This window comes from Sus scrofa, chromosome 15 (genome assembly GCF_000003025.6).
Source record: "Sus scrofa isolate TJ Tabasco breed Duroc chromosome 15, Sscrofa11.1, whole genome shotgun sequence".
NCBI classification, from domain to species: domain Eukaryota; kingdom Metazoa; phylum Chordata; class Mammalia; order Artiodactyla; family Suidae; genus Sus; species Sus scrofa.
This window is the reverse complement of record NC_010457.5, coordinates 11,016,901-11,036,259: the sequence shown is the minus strand read 5'-3', so window position 1 is coordinate 11,036,259 and position 19,359 is coordinate 11,016,901. Positions and strand designations below refer to the sequence as shown.

At 33.3% G+C, this 19,359-nt stretch overlaps 1 protein-coding gene across 1 annotated transcript in view; it reads right to left on the bottom strand.

Moving 5' to 3' along the window:
• The window catches only part of LRP1B (LDL receptor related protein 1B), a 1,887,165-nt gene that overhangs the window by 463,710 nt on the left and 1,404,096 nt on the right, over positions 1–19,359 (bottom strand). The window contains 1 exon segment of the mRNA XM_021076285.1: positions 140–274. Within this exon segment, the coding sequence (XP_020931944.1) occupies positions 140–274 (135 nt within the window).

The window sequence follows — 19,359 nt, the reverse complement described above, 5'->3', positions numbered from 1 at the left end:
GAGACTATTTACCCCTGTGGCTAGAAGTATCAAAAAAATTATAAAAATTATGTGAGTCAGAAACAGAATTTTTATGAAGCAGATTGAGTCCCTAACAATATAGGTGTGAAACAAAAGCAGAGAAAGCCATGGATTATACCAGCAATCCAGTCAACAGCTATCCCTTCCACTCTTCCCAAGCCATTGGTAATGATGTCTTCTTTCCAAGTCTGATCTCTTTTAACTCGGCTAATTTTATTGAAGCCCATGTCTGTCCAGTAGATGGTATCATTTTCTATGGATAAAAGAAAGGAAAAAAAACAAAACAATAACACACTATAAAAGGTATCAACATATGTATTAGGAGCACACTGTATCAGTATTTCTGGGTTTGCTGGACTATGTGTTCCTCAGGAAAATCTGCTAGTAAAAATGGTCAGAAAGATATTAAAACAACATGAGCAAACCTAGTTAAATGGTTTTCTAAAATCATTTTTGAAATATATACATATATAATCTAGCTTATCCTTTTAATTTTTTTCTTCATTTCCCTATTCATTTTGTCAATAAATACTTATCCCCTATGAATTTGCAATCTTGATATCAAACCATATTATTCTGGGCCGCAGTTTTTCTCTTAACATTATTCTTGGGTCTGAGTTCTCTGTGCATAAAGGGACTACTACCAGAGATAATCAAGAAAGTCTCAAAATAGAGAATGGAATGCCGCAGGAGCGGCCCAAGAAATGGCAAAAAAAAAAAAAAAAAAATAGAGAATGGAAAGAAACAAACGCATGTAAAATATATAAAGGTTGTTTTAAGCATAAGGATATTTAAGATGTATAAAGCCTCAAAAATACCTTATCATCCAATTATTCCTTTTGAGGTACTTGTTTCCCAAATGTCAGCTACAGACCCTGTGCATTCTTTTTCAAGCTCTCATTGTACAGATGGGTTTAGGAATACTTGAAGAATGACTTTACTATCACAGAGTCTTTAAATAACAGTGCCTTTTGAATATTTGAGTGAAAAATGTGTCTAGAGACTATAAATGAAATATATGTGCATGCATATGCATAAAGGGTAGCAATTATAGATCAATGATGTTAAATACAGCCACCAGAAAGACACTGGGGACAAATCATTAAATAATAAATTTGCCACCAACTAAGTAAGTTTTTGTGTTGTGACCTACATGGCCATTTGAAGAACAAATCCTTTAATACCAATATAATTTCCATCTGGCACAGTGACAGACTAAGGAAATTAAAAAAAAAAAGGCAGTTAGTATAATAAAGCCATTTATCAGTAAATTTGGGGATACGCTTTCAAATAAACTATAGTCTAAATTCTTTTACCTATCTGGGGAAAAATTCCAAATAGTGTCTAATCCTAACAATGGTTAAGTAAGATTCACAATTGCTTAAATCAGAGCAGAGATACCATTTTCAAGTATAAATCTAAAAAGCAAGGACTTGTTCGATTTCTGTGACTTTATCAAAGTATCAGCTGATATGTTTTCATGATTGAAAGAGTGAATCAATCAAAAATAAGCATTATTTTTAATAATATTACACAGCATATAGAATCTGATTTTCTTATGCAAACAGACCCATCTGCGTAACTACCTAATTTGTATTTCCACTTTTTGTAGAAATGGCAATCTTGATATGTGAAAGATAAATGATGGATTTCCACCTGAAACATGCTTCTCTTTCAGTCTTCCATATGACACCAACTCCATGCCAGGGTGGTATGATGGAGGGCACTTCCATCCTTTGTTTCTTGAGCTAAAAACCTTATATTTCCCTTGATCTCTTTTCCTTACACTTTAAATCTAATCCATCACCAAATACTCTCATTTTCAATCTATTACCAAATATTTTGCGTCTTTTTATTCTTCTTTCAAATCATGTCCCTCATCCCACCACCTCTTATGCTCTCTACTTACCATGTAATCCAAGCCATCATTAACTCTTGCCTGAGAGTTGCAATTGCCTCTAACTTGGGCTCAGCTTCCACTTTTGCCTTAGGACTCCCCTTTCCTCATAAGCCTTTTCTCTACTGAGGGTCCAGGGTCACCCTACTAAAAGGTAAATTACTATTTCTTTCCTTTCCACTCAAACTTTCTCATCATTTGCCCTCTTATCCAAGGTAAAAGTCAATTTCCTTCTCAGGATCTTCATGACCTACCCACATCCTTCAAGCCCCTTCAGATGGCATCCATCCACTCTCCTCCTCATTTACCCATCTCTAGTAATGAGACTTTTCTCTTCCTAAAACAAACCAAATACTGTTCAGTCTAAAGTTCTTTATGTTACTTTTTCTTCTGTTTGGAATCTTCTTCTCCCAGCTGCCTGCACAGCTCCATCTTAGCTCAAATATTCCTTTTGATATGGAAACTTTCCCTGACCACTCTTATAGAAATGATTTCCTTGCCATGCTCCATTTCTCTTGCAAACTTATTTTTCTCCATAGCATTGATTACTGTCAAACACATTATATATTGACTGGTTGGTTTGTGTACTATTTATCTTGTCTCACAGAAACATAATATCTTGGAGGGCTGGGACTTCATTTTGTTTGCTGCTTTATCTCCCTGGAACCTAGAATAGTGCCTATTACATAAAAAGCTCAAAGTAAACATCTGGTGAATAAATGAGTGAATGTCATGGGCTATACAAAGACTGGTTGAGAGAGGATACAGGAAGGCACAACTCTTACTGTGAGAAACTTTATAAGCTAAAGAACAGAAAATATGCACATAAAAATGACAGTTCATGATAGTGCAATACGAGCAGCATATAATAAAGACATGTTTTTATAAGAGTTCAAAGAAGACACTGACAACAATCTTCACAAGTATTAGGGAAAGGGAAAATAAATAAATATATCTGTCACCCTTACTGTTCTAATACTCTAATAGCTTTGCCAACCCTGCAAAATTTTCTCCAGTTTAATCAGGAAACATTCTTTCTCACATATACTACTATACCTTTATTATCATATTGAACTAAAATTGCATCTTTGCATTTCTTCTTCGAAATTGGATGTGAGATATATCATAGGTAGGGACTGCAATTGACCCAACCTTTACCAATACAGTCACATGTGCATTAGACACTTCATGAATATCCACCGTGTGAGTAGTAGACTAATTTGTAATGCTGAAGCTATCTCTAAATGGTCAAGTCCCCTAGATCCCAGCACTGAGGAACTGAGATGTTTTCTTGTATACTTTTACTAGGTATATTGGGAGATTAGTAGGCAAATCAATCATGTAGTGATGCTTTAAGGAGGCCCAAGAGGATAGAAGAATTAAATCACTCATCTATATCCAAATCCTCTTTCCTTACCACTATTTTCACACGTATGTTCACACTTACATACTCTAAATGAAATAAATTCACTAAGACATAAGAACATGTCTTTGAATATCTGGGAATATCTGTAAAATTAATGTAATATCAAGAATGTTTTAATTAGTAACAAAAGCAGGCTGAGAGAAGATAAAAATTTTACAACAAACTTTAAAGACACAAAATGGAAATATATATATAGATAGAAAGGAAAGACTATTATAACTGTTCTGATATTTATTTCAAAATACGACTTTTTTTTTTTACTTTAATTATCTCCATTTAACAGATTCTTATAGAATTCTCGGTGTGTGCTAAGCATCCATATTGGCATAGGTAAATATGACAGCCAGTCCTTGGAATCATGAAGTTTACTCCCAGGGTTGAATTCAAAATAAACTATCCTAAGACACAGGATAATAAGTAGTGTTTTATATAAAACTAGAAAATTAAATTTGTAACTTAAGGTAATAGCAGTTTTACTTAGTGGTCTATTTTCTTATGATTAATTAACAAACACTTGTTGATCACCCAATGTGAACACACTAGATTTCATGTTATCTTGGGTTGTTGGATCCTAGAAAATTCAAAGGCATTTCAAGCTATTCTATAAGACACTATACAAATATGAAAAAGCAATCACATGAAATACAATATATAAGGTTACTATGCTTCTCTCTTTTAATCACCAGCACACTAGGAATTTAGTAGACTAGAATGAAAAGAGTCTAGTGCTGGTTCTTATTGTTCGACTATTTACCAGGACACTTTCACAAGGTAACTTTGTCTTTCCTGGCCTCACTTTCTCTTATATGAATATGAATACATAAGCATATCTAGGAGAAAGAGAGAGATACAGATACAACTAAGAGAAAGCAGAGTTTAGATAACTTTTAGGTTCTCTTTCAAACTGTTCTAAGATTTAATTTTTCACTTGCACTTAAAGGGAGCACTGTATCTCAAAGTATAGCCCAATTTTAGCTGTTACAAATATCTTCATTTTTCCCTGTAATTTTTGCTCATTTTGACTAGCTCTGTTGTCTGGGGCTAAAAGGATAACACACTGATTTTTCCCAGATCATGCTACAAGTGGCTATTTAGCCACATTTTTTTTTTTTTTCCAGTGGCAGAACTTTGCATTTATCCCATTAAATGCCAGCTTGGTAAATTTCATTAGGGATTCTGCCTGTTGATATTTTTTTTTAAAAAATAATGATATTTAATGAAGCTTTTTTTGTGATATTCATGAATTTGATAAATAGGTTTTCTATATCTTCATTCAAACCAGCATTACAAATGTGTTGAACTAGATCTCTCTGAGGCAAATTGTTTCGCTTTTTATTATACCTTTATCATGTATAATTTATGCATATTTAAGTGTATAAATCATCAGTGTACATCTTGATGATTTTTTTCGTAAGGAACATAGCCATGTAACTACCACCCAGTTCAAAATACAGAACCACTATTAGCATCCCAGAGCCCCCATTTGTATCCTTTGCAAATTAGAAGCCTTCCTCTTCCCTAGTGGGAATTCACTATTCTGACTTTTATCACCATAGATTTGCTTTCCGAATTTGCTATAAATGATATCATATAGTATATACCTTTTGGCTTGACTTCTTTCATTCAGTATTATAATTATTACACTCATCTTTTCTGTTGTGTATAACACTTTTCCATGGTGTGAAAATACCTATTTTGGATAGTCAGATTGTGTTCAATTTCTGACTTTTATGAACAATGATATGAACATTCTTGTCCTTGTAGCAGAAAAAGTGTATTTCTCTTGGGTTCATAAAAAGAGGTAGAATTGCTGAGAAATAGGGTAGCTTTAGTAGGTAGGACTTATTTTAATACAATAATTAACATTTCAAACAATTTTCTCCAAAAGAAGAATCTACACAATAGCCTTTCTACAACCACTGTTGAATGCTACCACCCCCTTCATATCTGGCTGATTCAACCATGAAGACTTCCTAGTACAGATGAACATGCAGGAAATTTTAAATATGCTCTTATTTCCAGTGACTAGTCACCATGATTATCAACCTGATTTATAGTGTTTATCTTGTCAGATAAAGGACAAATGACTAGAGTAGCACACTCAGTGGAGTAAGTCAGAGAGAGAAAGACAAATACTCTATGGTATCATTTATCTGTGGAATCTAAAAAATAAATCAAATGAATATATATAACAAAATAGAAATATACTCACAGAAATAGATATCAAACCAGTGGTTACCAGTGGGGAGAGAGAAGGGAGGAAGGGCGGAATAGGCCATGGGATTTAGAGATACAAACTATTGTGTCTAAAATAGATAAGTAACAGGATTATTATATAGCACAGGGGATTATAGTCATTTTTTTATAATAACTTTAAATGGAGTTTGGTTTATTGAAATATTGTCACTATGAATCTAATATAATATTGCAAACCAACTACACTTCAATAAAAATTAATGAATTAATTAAAATATGTAACTAATTTATAAAAAAGAATTACTTAAAGATAGTTTAAAATTTTAAGTACTGAAATATATGAATTTGACCATCTCAAGTTATCTACCCAATATTTTTTTTTTCCGTACTGTTGGACCCATTACACTCTACCCCATACTTAAATAAAGACAATTATGCTCAATTTCAATAGTTATCTTTAAGAAAATTCTACATAAACTGTGTTCTGGTTTCTTGACAAACTCAGGACTGAGTTCTAGAGAATGTTTTATCTATGGCAATTGAACTATTATCTACAGATAGACTCTTTATTACCGCATAGAGAAAGGTGTCAGGATGTTTTGTACATTTAGCTTTTGTTGTTGTATACAAGTAAGATTTGGCTGGATGGAGCCAATTCAAACTCATACTACCAATGCTCATACAGAACCTGTACTTTAACTCTGTAGAAATAAAAAAGAAACAATATCCGTTTCCCCACCCACCACTCTAAGCACCAACTCCTACTTGGAATTTAATTATTTGCTACCACTTTCATATGAGCTGGTTGTAGACATCTTTCCCATTTTAAAGTCAGAAACACAAGCATTCTCCATGTTTTTTTTGTTTTTTTGTTTGTTTGTTTGTTTTTGCTATGTATCAGCAGTGACCTTAACAGGCCCCAGAAATAAATCGTTTCTACATTTACAAAGGCTGTCTTAAGGCTGTGCAATCCATTGATTTCTCTAGTTTGGCTAAGACGATAGTTTCCAAACTGATTTTCCTTGTAAAACTATGACAAGACAGTTCAAACCCTATCTTTCACTCTTTCAAAATCCACCTTCTCTAATTGTTGCAAAGAAGAGACATTATCATATCATTCTTGCATTTTCTAATCATTGTGTGTCTCAAAGTAGTATTTTGTTTCTGTTGTGCCATTTCAGCCCAGATACAGGACCTAGTTTTGTTTTTTGTTTTTGTTTTTTTCTTAATGTACTTCTACTCCTACCCACACTTGCATGCAGAAATTTGAAATACAAACAATGCAATAAAATTCATGCATGCATAAGACATGAAGATGTACTATCACCATGGCCATGCCCTATAGGCCTTTTCTTTCAGTGGCAGCTTAGTATTGTGCCCTAGTTTACACCTTATCCTCAGCTCCTTCCCTCCCCTCCCAATTCATTTGATCATTCCCACACCTTTCTGATTAGTTACTCTTCAAAAAGAAACCATCTCTAACCATTGCCCCATTCTCAGCAACAGGCCTGCCTTTACGTCACTTAAACTCAGCAGTTCTTAAATGGCTGCCCATTAGAATTGCTTGGGGAAGTTTAAAACAAACAAACCAAAAAACAAAACAAAACAAAAACTGAAGATGCAGGCACATCTCAAAGATTTTAAATTGCTTAGTCTGGGCTAGAGTGCAGGTTCAGAATTACTAGTTAACCTGTCAAAGATGGAGAAAAGAAGAAAAATATTTGATTTTCACAGGGTCCAAGATCTTGAGAAAGAGATCTCTATTATAAAATGCTACTCCCAATACACCACACCCTGCCCTAACCCCCATTATAATATCATCGCTATTAATGGCACATGGCTAAAGGAATTTTCAAGGAGGGAAATGAGAAAGAGTTTGACACAGCCTTGAGAATATTAGCTTTGGGGATTTTTTTCTCTAGTTCAGGGAAGGCTTTAACTTAAAAAAAATTTAAAATTATTTAGTCGATTCTGATATGCCACTGGCACCAGATCTTTTAGAAATCATTGTTCTTCAGTCTATGCCTGAATCAGGCCAAATCACAAGGTGGCTCATAGGGAGATTACTTTGCCTTGACCCTTCTCCATTCCCAACAAGCTGGTTTATTAAACTATGTCTATGTCCTATGCCACAGGTATGTATTCTTTGCTTGATTTTTAAAAAATTATATAGATACTGAGAGCCCTGAAATTGACTATATTTCTCTCCCTGCATTGGTTATTAGAACTACAAAAATTAGGACTTCGCTTCGTGGCTCAGTGGTTAATGAATCCGACTAGGAACCATGAGGTTGTGGGTTCGATCCCTGGCCTTGCTCAGTGGGTTATGGACCCGGCGTTGTCGTGAGCTGTGGTGTAGGTTGCAGACGTGGCTCAGATCCTGCGTTGCTGTGGCTCTGGCATAGGCTGGCGGCTACAGCTCCGATTCGACCCCTAGCCTGGGAACCTCCATATGCCGCGAGAGTGGCCCAAGAAATTGCAGAAGACAAAAAAAAAAAAAAAAAAAAAAGAACTATGAAAAAATTAAATTTGCTGCCAACCTGTGAGAAAAATACAGAATTTTATGTTCTTTTTATTCCTAGTTTCATGTTATTTTTCCCCCTAATTTTTCTGTTAGCACTCATTTCTTCCATCTTAGTTATTCATCTTATTGCAATTCTTGCACTTTTGGAAGCTACAGAAAAAAAATTTTTAGAATATGATAAAATTTACATATATTTTAAACATATTATTTGTTATAAATAAGTGACAACTAAGTTGAATATCCACATTGTAGGGAACAACTAGGAAAACCAAGAAAATCCAAGACAATGCAATAAAACGTTAAAATTGTGGTTTACACTTTTTTGTCCCTAATCCTTTTAATGTTTCTATTTGGGTACATATTTTATGATGTATTCAATAATATGCAAAACATTAATAATATATATTCTTTATATGTAAATACTTTATTAAAAAATATAATCTTTGTTTCTCTTGTTTTAATAAGTGAAAGGTTTAGTACTACTAATTCAACTGCTACTTTCCCTCTTTTTTAGAACTCTGTGCCATGGTGCACCAGCTGAAACCTCTGGAGAAGACTATGATGTTGTACAAACTGAGAGGAAAGCAAGGTCAGTCAAGGTCATCAGGAAAGATTTTGTGGAAGAAGTGAGGCTTTGGCAGATCCTTGAAAACTGGGGAGCATTTGGATTAGGAGAAATCCACAATATAGTTCTTAGAAACCTAGTTAAGAGAAATAACCAATTTCATAAATGTAATCATCTTTGTAAAAGGTGGGAGGGACAACAAGATCATTTCAGGAATAGTCTGAGCAAAATCTGTGATGACAGCCAGTTCTGAATTATCAGATGCCTGGGAACAGATAAGAATCAAATTATACTTTATATTCTTTTCCAACTTTGAAATCATTTCTTCAAACATTTTGCAGGTTAACAATGACCTCAGTTCTCAATACTCCACATTAAAAGAAATTCAATAATAAAGTGTTAATGAATTACATTTGTTTCTTTTATTTTGAGAAAGGCAAATCAATACAAACGCTAAGGGCAATTTTCCCACACAACAAATCAGTAAGAACTCCATCTTGTGAGTAAATAAAATAAAATCTGCAGACTTCAAAGGTTTTAGATATCTTAATCCCCTTAAGGTACAATGTTATGAAACCTTAGATAATGTACATTCTCTGTTAAATTACTCTCTTATCAAATAAGAAGTATATGTCAGCCTAGCTTTTGTGTCCTGAATAGAATTTGCATTAAACATACTTATTATAAGAGCAATTCCATTTTCAGGTTCGGAAATGTTTCCTCTCAGGGTAACAAAAAGAATCGCATTTTCTTAAGCACTGACTTTCTTTTCTCTTCAAAGCAATTGCACTGTGCTGGTTTTCATATGCATTAAGTTAGTTTTCACAGCCTTTGAGTGCCTAACTTTTACTTTCAGGTAGCATGTGAGAACCAAAATGCACTGTCATATTCTAATCATCTTCAGATTAGAAGAGACTGAGAGCATCTCCAAGGAGAAACTGCTTTAATTTATTCTGTTTTAGACTTCCAAAAACTGAGCTATAAAACTGAGACAGCACATTGAATAGATGTATCTTCAGGGGACACCTACTCAGACATTTCTTCAGGAAACCATCAATCCGTTTCAGAAAACACTGCCATTCTGTTTCACTTTTATTTTTGAATAGGGAAAAGGCAGAAATCTTGTTTCTCAAATGCTTGGTTTCCATGTTATACCTCAAATTAGTAAATCAGACAAAGATGGAGTAAAAACCTTAAAAACAAGAGGATTTCCCAGCAAATATGTTTGGATTTTCTTTTTCTCATCAACCCTGCTGGGAGGTTGGGGGAGAATCCTTACTTAAGAAGTTAACTGGAGAGAGGAATGTAGCACAATAACTAACAGCTCACATACTGTGTTCTGACTTTCTGAGTTATAGATCTCAGTTCTACTAAGAGAATCTATGGTGCAGGCAAGTTACTTAATCTTTCTGTTTATTTCCCAATGTGTAAATTGGGAATAATAGAGTTGCTGTAAGGTTCATAAATAAATGCTTTGTTAAAGCACTTAACGCCCAGTACACAATAAATATAATAAGGTATTAACTATTAAAATTAAAAATACAAAGTATATGATAATGAAATGAAAAGTATACTAACTAAAAAGTTTGGCAATGGTGTCTGCTTTTGAAGTTTTAATGTGGTTTTAGTTTAATGTACTCTCATCTTTATGAATGTAAAACCAGAGAAAATATTTTGATATTTCCTCCGCAAAAGGAGAAACATCAGATATAAATTATTATCATCCAAGGAAATAACAAAAATGATAGAATATTTACTGAAAATAAACCCTCAAGCACTGCTATATATTTCTAAAATCACCATCTATGAATTATTTATATTAAAAGTTAACATTGATTTGGATGCATAGTGACATCTCATATATTCAGAAAGGCAAAGTTAAGTTTACTATTAAAAATTTTACAGAAAATTTGCTCTAACGATTACCTGAATTTATCAATGTTTATTGCACTTAAAGGTAAGGCCAAAAATAACTTTTCTCAGAATAGGAAAAAGTTATTATTAACACTGTTAAAAAATCAATAAAATTTCTATCTTAAATAGCTGTCCTAAATGTGTATGTATATCATACAATTCATAGGTGACAGAGAGATATATAAGAATCTTATGTTATATTGATTTTCTAGTTTGACTTTACTGTTTTGAATCATAGTTAACATGATAATAAAACACAGTATATAAATTTGCTCTGAGCTTTCTGAAAAAAGCACAATGACTTGTGAACAAATTCCTGCTTTAAAAAATGGGTATCAATACTTTTTATTGAAGTCTACATGTATTTTAGGGGATATTGAAATGACCAAGAATGTTCCTTCAATTTTCCTGGAGAATCAGTCATCTTCCTTTAAGTACTTAGTAGCCATATACATTACCTATCCCTTTCTAGTAAGTTACAGCTGTTTCTCAGCCTATATTGAGAGTACATCAAAAGAAAGCCCCCATATTATCTTTCTAGTTAGCTCCTTAGAAGCCAGTGAATTACTTTGAACTATATAGATACAAAAACTCAATGAATGAATAATCTAGCAAGACTGCATGCATTCTTGCATTGAAAAAGTTCAAATTCAACATGCCAGAAGATAAACCTATCAGAGTTGCCCTAAATCTGTTCCTTTACCTGTGCTACCTCTCAGTTGATGCCAGGAACACATCCTCATCACCTAAAGATTGAGAGTTACCCTTGATTCCTTTGTACCTATTTACCTTACCATAACATCCAATCAATCACCAAGTCCTGAGTGCACATTTTTTTTTGATCTGCATATACCCCTACAGTTTCATTCATGTCCTTACCTTCTCTCTTTTGAATGATTGCAACAGCCTCTTAAATGGTTTTCCTTCCTACAGTTTTATCCTTCTTAAAACAGTTCTCACAACTATCAGGGTATCTTAGCTAAAATGCAAATCAGATTTTCTCACTTACAGTTGATCATGGTCCTAGGTGTCTTATGACCTAATGTAAAGTTCAGATTCCATAGTAAGTCATACAAGGCCATCTATGACCACATGATCAAGGACAGTGGTTTCCAAATTTTTCCTTTTTATTTTTCTTTACTCAATGAATTTTATTACATTTATAGTTATACAGTGATCATCACAACTCAATTTTATAGCAATTCTATTCCAAACCCCCAGCCCATCCCCCACCCCCTAATCTGTCTCCTTTGGAAACTACATGTTTTTCAAAATCTGTGAGCCAGATTCAAAGAAGTTCGTTGTGTCCATTTTTTAGATTCCACATGTAAGTGACAGCATATGACACTGGTGTCTTGCTGTCTAACTTCACTTAGCATGATAATTTCTAGGTCCATCCATGTTGCTGCAAATGCCATTATTTCTTTCCTTTTAATGGCTGAGTAATATTCCATTGTACATATGTACCACATCTTCTTTATCCACTCTTCTTTTGATGGACATTTAGGTTGTTTCCATGTCTTGGCTATTATAAGTAGTGCTGCAGTGACAGTGGAATACATGTATCTTTTTGAGTCATAGTTTTTTCTGGATAGATGCCTGGGGGTGGGATTGCTAGATCAAATGGTAATTCTATTTTTAGTTTTCTGAGGAATCTCCATACTGTTTCCCACAGGGGTTGCACCAATTTACATTCCCACCAATAGCATATAGGACTCCCTTTTTTCCACACCCTCTCCAGCATTTGTTTTTAGACTTTTTGACGATGGCCATTCCTGTCAGTGTAAGGTAGTAGCTCATAGTAGTTTTGATTTGCATTTCTCTAATAATTAGTGATGTTGAACATCTTTTCATGTGTTTTTTGGCCATTTATATGTCTTCTTTGGAGAATTTTCTGTTTAGATCTTCTGTCCATTTTTTAATGGGGTTGAATTGTCTGTTTAGATCTGCCCATTTTTTGATGGGTTTTTTTTTTTTTTGGTATTGATCTGCAGGAGATGTTTATAAATTTTGGAATTAATCCCTTGTCATTTGCTTCTTCTGCAAATATTTTCTCCTATTCTGTGGGTCGTCTTTTCATTTCATTTAGCAAATTGTTCTAATGAGTAAAATAATTTTAGTATTCTCTTTCTCTCTTTCTCTTTATATGTATATATTAAATTATATATAATTATGTATAAATTATACATATATAAATCCATTAAACATGTACATGTATGAAACATGCACAAAATAATACTCTAAACCATATGAGAAAATATAGAGTTTTAATATGTTTTCCCCTATATTTGGCTACATTATCAGTTATAGGGCATGCTTCCCTCTTGGAAAAGATTCAGCCTAGAGTACTTTGGTTTTGTCTAGCACACCTGCCTACCTCAAGCTTGACTCTAGTAGCACAACGTTCACTCTCTGTATACACATCCATTATATCATTTCTCATCTTTAAGTCTTTTTTCATGTCATTTCTTATGTACTTCTTTACCTAGGAAACTATTATTCAGACATTAGACTCATGTATTCCTCCTCCAGGAAGGCGTCTTGATTATTCCAGCCAAGGTAATTTTCCTCCTTGTTGCTTTCATAATAACTTATGTTTATATCTATAGTTGTACTTAGCTCAAAGTATTGCACAGTTCACTTTTGCAGCATCCTTTCCAGTAGTATGAAACTGTTTTTTTTTTTTTTCTTTTTTATCTTGGATTCACAGTGTCTCTCCAGCTTTCCAATTATATGGTAATTGAATACCTATAATATTCAATTAATAGTAATACAAATAGGATCAAGTGAATGGTAAAAAAAAAAAAGTTAAAATAACAGTATTATCTAGAACAAAGAAGGGTAAGGTAAAACATAATTAGCCTAAAAGATAGGATATAATTTCCTAAGATAGATAGTAATATTTTAGCTGATTATTCAATCAAAGAACAAATATGTATTGTGTCCTATTCATGAAACTATGTATTCACTCCTGTTATAAAATAGTAAACTCAGGTGGCAGGATGTAATTACAGTAGTTATCATTTTACAATAAATTTCATTATATATCAACTCAGTGAAATGAGCTAAATGTGATTTCACAAAATTTAAGCTCAAATGTCAGCACTTTTTGAAATTTTGAATATTTGAAATTATTGTAGTGATTTTTTTTCTATTTTTTTGAATATTTTATTGATTTCCTCTGTGATCTTTATGATTTTCTTCCTTCTGCTGACTTTAAGTTTTGTTTGTTCTTCTTTTTCTAATTCATTTAGGTGGTGGGTTAAGTTGTTGATCTTAACTATGTCTAGTCATTTATGATGGAGAATGATAATGTGAGAAAAAAAGAATGTATACATGTATGTGTAATTAGGTCACCTTGCTGTACAGTAGAAAATTGACAAAACACTGTAAACCAGCTATAACGGAAAAAATAAAAATCATTGTAAACGAAAAAAAATAAAATTACAGTGTTTGACAGCTATACACAAAAATATATAGTAGTTGTCACATATTGTTCAGTGTAACTCAATAATGAAGTTATATGAAGTCTTGAAATTCTCTGAATTAGCTGAAACAAATTGATCATGAATTGATACAGGTGATGGGCATGGGGCAGAGGGGGAGCTTATTATACGCTCTCTAATTTTTTATTTTATGTGTATTTAAAAGTTTCCAAAGTAAAAGTTTAAAAAGTGATCCACTAGCTCACAAAGAAGTCCTCATTTTAATTATTTAAACAAATACAGAAGATTTTACAATAAAATATATCAAAAAGCTCTAATATTTAATATAATTTAATTGGATGACACTCAGTATTCTATCCATGCAGGAAACTAAGACATGCCAACAATTCAGCAAAATTTTACCTGAACTATACTGTATTAACCACAAAATTTGCATTTTAAAATGGAGAAGATGTTTAGAAAAAACACACAAAACCTTGAAGCAAAGAAAGTATTCATACCAGCTGGACTTTGGAGGGGACATATCAGAAATAGTCATATACTTGGTTTCAGCTGAATTAGGAAGAAGTTTACTAAAAATAGAGTCTTAAAGCAGCTCAGCAAAGGGCTGATTTTTCACCTCAATTAAACCATGCTCATGCTGACGAGAGGTTAAATATTATATTATAAAACAAACTATGATGAAATGGGGAAAAAGAAGATCCTAATATCAGTTTGCATTATCAAGGAAAGGAATACAGATGTAATTTAATAAAAAATAATAATAAGGTAAGCTCGGATATTTTAAAATTGCAATACATCCTAGGGAGATAAATAAAAATAAGACTCCTTAAGAAATTTCTATTTGGTGAGAATACAAATGAAATAGTTTCAGAAAGTATGTGATAGAACATCTTAAGAAGGGTAGATCAAGGACAAAGACTTGTTCTGAAGTAGCTAACTTGAAATGTTTTCAATTATCAAATAGATACAACAATTCTCTCTATATATGTATGTTGTGTGTGTGTATGTGTAGCCTCTCCTCCTGCTATATTATTGTGAGCTTCAAACCTCTTAGATCTTAAAAGAAAAACTGTGACAGACTAGTAGATAATTGGATAAGAGTCTACAAAAGGAAACTCTAGTGCTTCAGGAAATCTAGTGAGTGACTAAGTGGACCTGCCATCTTTCCTTGGACCTCAAATTGAATGTGAATACATTCCATGATGAAATCTTTATTTAAGATGTGTATGAAAAATGTCATCCTATAAATCTTACAGTATATGTCTTTGTTGCTATTCTTTTAACCCAATGTATGAAATGTGATTACATAATAAAGTTAAATAATGAAAACCAGGTCCATAAAAAGCTGTGTACAAAAGAGTTCAAAGCTTTATCCGTATGAGCCACAAATAGAAATAAACACAGACATTCATCACTGGAAGAACAGATAAACAGGCTATGATTTGTTCACACAATGGGATATTATGTAATAATGAAAAGGAAAACACTACTAACATATGCAACAATATGATGGATCTCAAAAATATCACCTGAAAAGTGAAAGAAACAATACACAAAAGAATACATATTGTGTGAATCCATTTAAATAGTTTTGGCTGCAGGGGTGGACACGAAAATAAAATAGCCTTCTTTCAAATTTATAGTGAGTGTACTCATTTATTTCCTTAAAACTATTATTATCCTGGAACAATTTGGAATGAGTGAAAAATTTTTAATACTTTCCAGTTTGAGAGTTCACTCTCCCTTTTCTTCCTCTCTCATTTTTGCCTTTATCAGATTTGTTCCATTTAGTGAAATGTTTTTTTCTAAATCCTGATGTCCCACTGTTCTAATTCCCATCACTTCCCACACAATACAAGAGCCATTTTGCTATTGTCAATATGAAAAATCTGTCTGTGCCCCACATTTTTACAATGACTTTAGATCATCTTATAAACTTGTCTCTTCAGAGTTAAAGAATGAAGGAATTAAATAAACTTATTATGGTTTAGCAGAGGGAATATGATAACGTGGAAAGAAAACTGAACTTTAGAGGCAGAAGAGAACTGGATATATATTCCAGCACCGCAAGGTAGCAGATGTGTGATGTTGAACAGGTTACATAACCTCTCTGAAGCCTGAGTTACAAATCCTTAAAGTGAGAATAAAGGCTATCTCATAGGATTGTATGATATCCCTGAAAAGTTGTTAAGCCTTGGTTCATAATATAGTTAATAAACACTTTAAAAGGACTTCTAGAGATTGTGGTATGTTTCTGTTCTAACACAGTGAAAGCACTTTCAGAATAAGAAACAATCTTAAGCAGTTTTTCTTTTCTTTTTAATTTTTAAATTTTTTTTTGGCTTTTTAGGGCCTCACCCTTAGCATGTGGAAATTCCCAGGCTAGGGGTCAAATCAGAGCTGCAGTTGTAGACCTTCAACACAGCCAGGTACACAATGGATCCGAGCCACATCTGCGGCATATGCCACAGCTTGCAGCAATGTTGGATCCTTAACCCAATGAGCAAGGCTAGGGATCGAACCCACATCCTCATGGATACTAGTTGGGTTGGTTACCACTGAGCCACAATGGGAACTCCTTAAGTAGTTATTCAATTCCCCCACTTAGAAGCTCAATTTTTCCCCTTTGTATTTACAGAGCTGGCAAAAATAGTAATAAATTAAGATGATTATCTTTCTGAAAAGAAAAAAAATACTAAAACAAGAAATTTTTAAATCTAAGCAAAACATGCAAAAAATTCATTGAGAAATAAATCACTTATTCTATCTAATACTGAATCAAATTGTAGTTTTGCTAAGCAGGTGAATATGTAGGCTTTTTTCCCAATTATTTTATTTTGCTAGTCACCTAGAGTGAAATCATTAAAACCAATTTAGCTTGAATCATAGTTGAAAAATTCCAGTGCTCAGAGCACTGATAATAACCTGGAAATAAAGCAAGTTAAGCTTCACAAGGTTAACTTATGATTATTTCTGTCTTTTATTTTGATTATTCTGAATTCACAAATGTACACAGGAGAGTCATGTTTTTTTTTCCTAAATTTAAGCACTTAATTTCTCACCACATGCATATAAGGACAGGTTGTGCATTGCTGATTATTTGTTAGAGCCTTTTAGTCAGATTTTTACCAGCAGCAGGCAAAATGAAACCATTTTATGCAATAGAATAAAAGGGAAGTGTTTTGGCCTTTACTTTCAAGGTAAAGCTATGTTCATTAACAACAAAGAAGAATCTATGGTAGCAAGAAGGAAAAAAAATCAAAAACCTGCTATTTGCTTTCAAATAGGCTTATGAAAAATTAAGCAAAATTTGACAACACATCCTAACAATTTTTTCCCCCCTAAGGAAACAAATGGTGAAGTAGAAAAAACATTAAACACACAACCAAAACATCATTATCTACCACCAATTCTGTTACTCACAGATGTGCATTCTTAGATAAGTCTTGTCCACAATCTGGGCTTCTGTGCCAGTTTCTAAGGCTGGGTAACAAGCCATCCCAAAATTTCATGCTGAAAGCAACACTGTTGCTCAAGAACTTGCAATTTGGGCCCAGCTCAGCAGGGGCAGTTTTTTCTGCTCTGATGTCTCTGTTCTGCTTGACATCAGCTGGGGGTGGGGTGGTGGGGTTGCTGAATGCTAGGGACATGTGAGAGGAGAGCTCTCATTCATGTATGGGGAAAACTCAAAACAGCTAGAGTTGGCACAGACTTCCTTAGGTACATCTGTTTCTGTGAAGTCTGTCAGCGTGATGGCTGTTTTAAAACAACTTCTTTATCATATATGAAAAATAATCAAGTTGGATTAGATAATCTCTAAAGTATCTCACCTCAGAAAATCTTGTGACTCTCTGATTAAATGGAAATAGAAATAACTTGAAAGTGATCTGAGACAGCTGGCATCATGTTAATAACACATTGGTATGGAGGAGAACTTCATAAAAGAAGTAACTCTGGAAGTGTGTTAAGCATTTAAATCAGCAAATTACCACATTTTTCAGTATCAATGATTATGTGTAATTGCAAAGGCAGGACAATATTCATAGGATGTAGTTTCTATGACATAGAGCAAGTTGATTGTTCCATGCCATTTAATCCTTCTGTTTAACCACATAATTATTATCATGGTTCATTCAAATTTTGAACACCTGATGTGATACCAAGAGTCATCAACATATTACTATTGCAAAGATCGAAAAAAAAAAAAGTCTTAGGTGTATTTATGTTCAGTATATTATCAATCCAAACGCAATGCTATTTTGTAGTTCTTATCAGTCTATCTTGGCCCCTATGAATCATCTGATACTAACTCACAATAGGATAAGAATCAATGTTACCAGTGGGATATTGTCTTTAACAGTAACCTGCCTGGAAATCTAGCAGACTACATAGATCAGTTACATGAATACAATGAAACAAAGCATGAAAACTACCCTAAAGACAAATGGAAGGAATCCAACTATAAGCAGATGTATTAAAAAGCCAACCAGTCCACTCTGATTTCAAGTTTCATATTTTCTTTGATGCATAATGAGTTATTTTGATATTATTATTCTGTATTCACAAACCACGGTTTATATATGCAAAATGCTTTACAAAGGTTTTCTCTAAGTAGACAACTTTCTATTATGGGGAAGTTTATTAAAGTGTAGACAGCATCTGTTCTTTATTTCTCATCATAGTCTTATCTGCATTTTACCAGTTGGAAAACTTAATTCCAAAAAGGCTAAAGCTTGCAAGGTCATATCATTTATCAATCACAACCTTGTAATTTATAGGTATTGTGACACAGGTCTGCCTGTGAAGTCTGCACTTTATAGGATTCTACTATTTCACACAAAAGGAAAAATGACACAAACACAAGAGGAATTTCCAGAATGGATTTCTCAATCACTCCTAAAGTCTGACTGTTAATGTGCAAAGACCTTTAATATATAAATGACTTTAAATTAGCAGTTCTTGGGTATCCTGAAATCTCTCTTACAGATGGGATGTATTTTCTAGTAAACTGAAACCATTTCAGATGCCCATCTGTGACCCAAACATAAAAACAAAAACAAAAAACTAGTATTTGCCTAGATAATTATAACTTTTTAGGTATATACTACATGCCTGCGAAATCTCCATGAAATGTCTAGATATAGAAGTAGACTATACCAACATGAATGAAAACTGGTTTTCAACATTGAGGAAAAAAGTGTTCAAAAGTCCTTTTGATGATGACCATGGTTCCCAATTTTTCCACCATGATTTTTAGTGCATTTTGAAATCTAATTTTAGTTTTAAATTATGTGCAAAATTTGTATTCCATTCCTTAATGCCTGAATTTAAGTAAATGTAAAAATAATATTTTAAGAGCTATTTTTC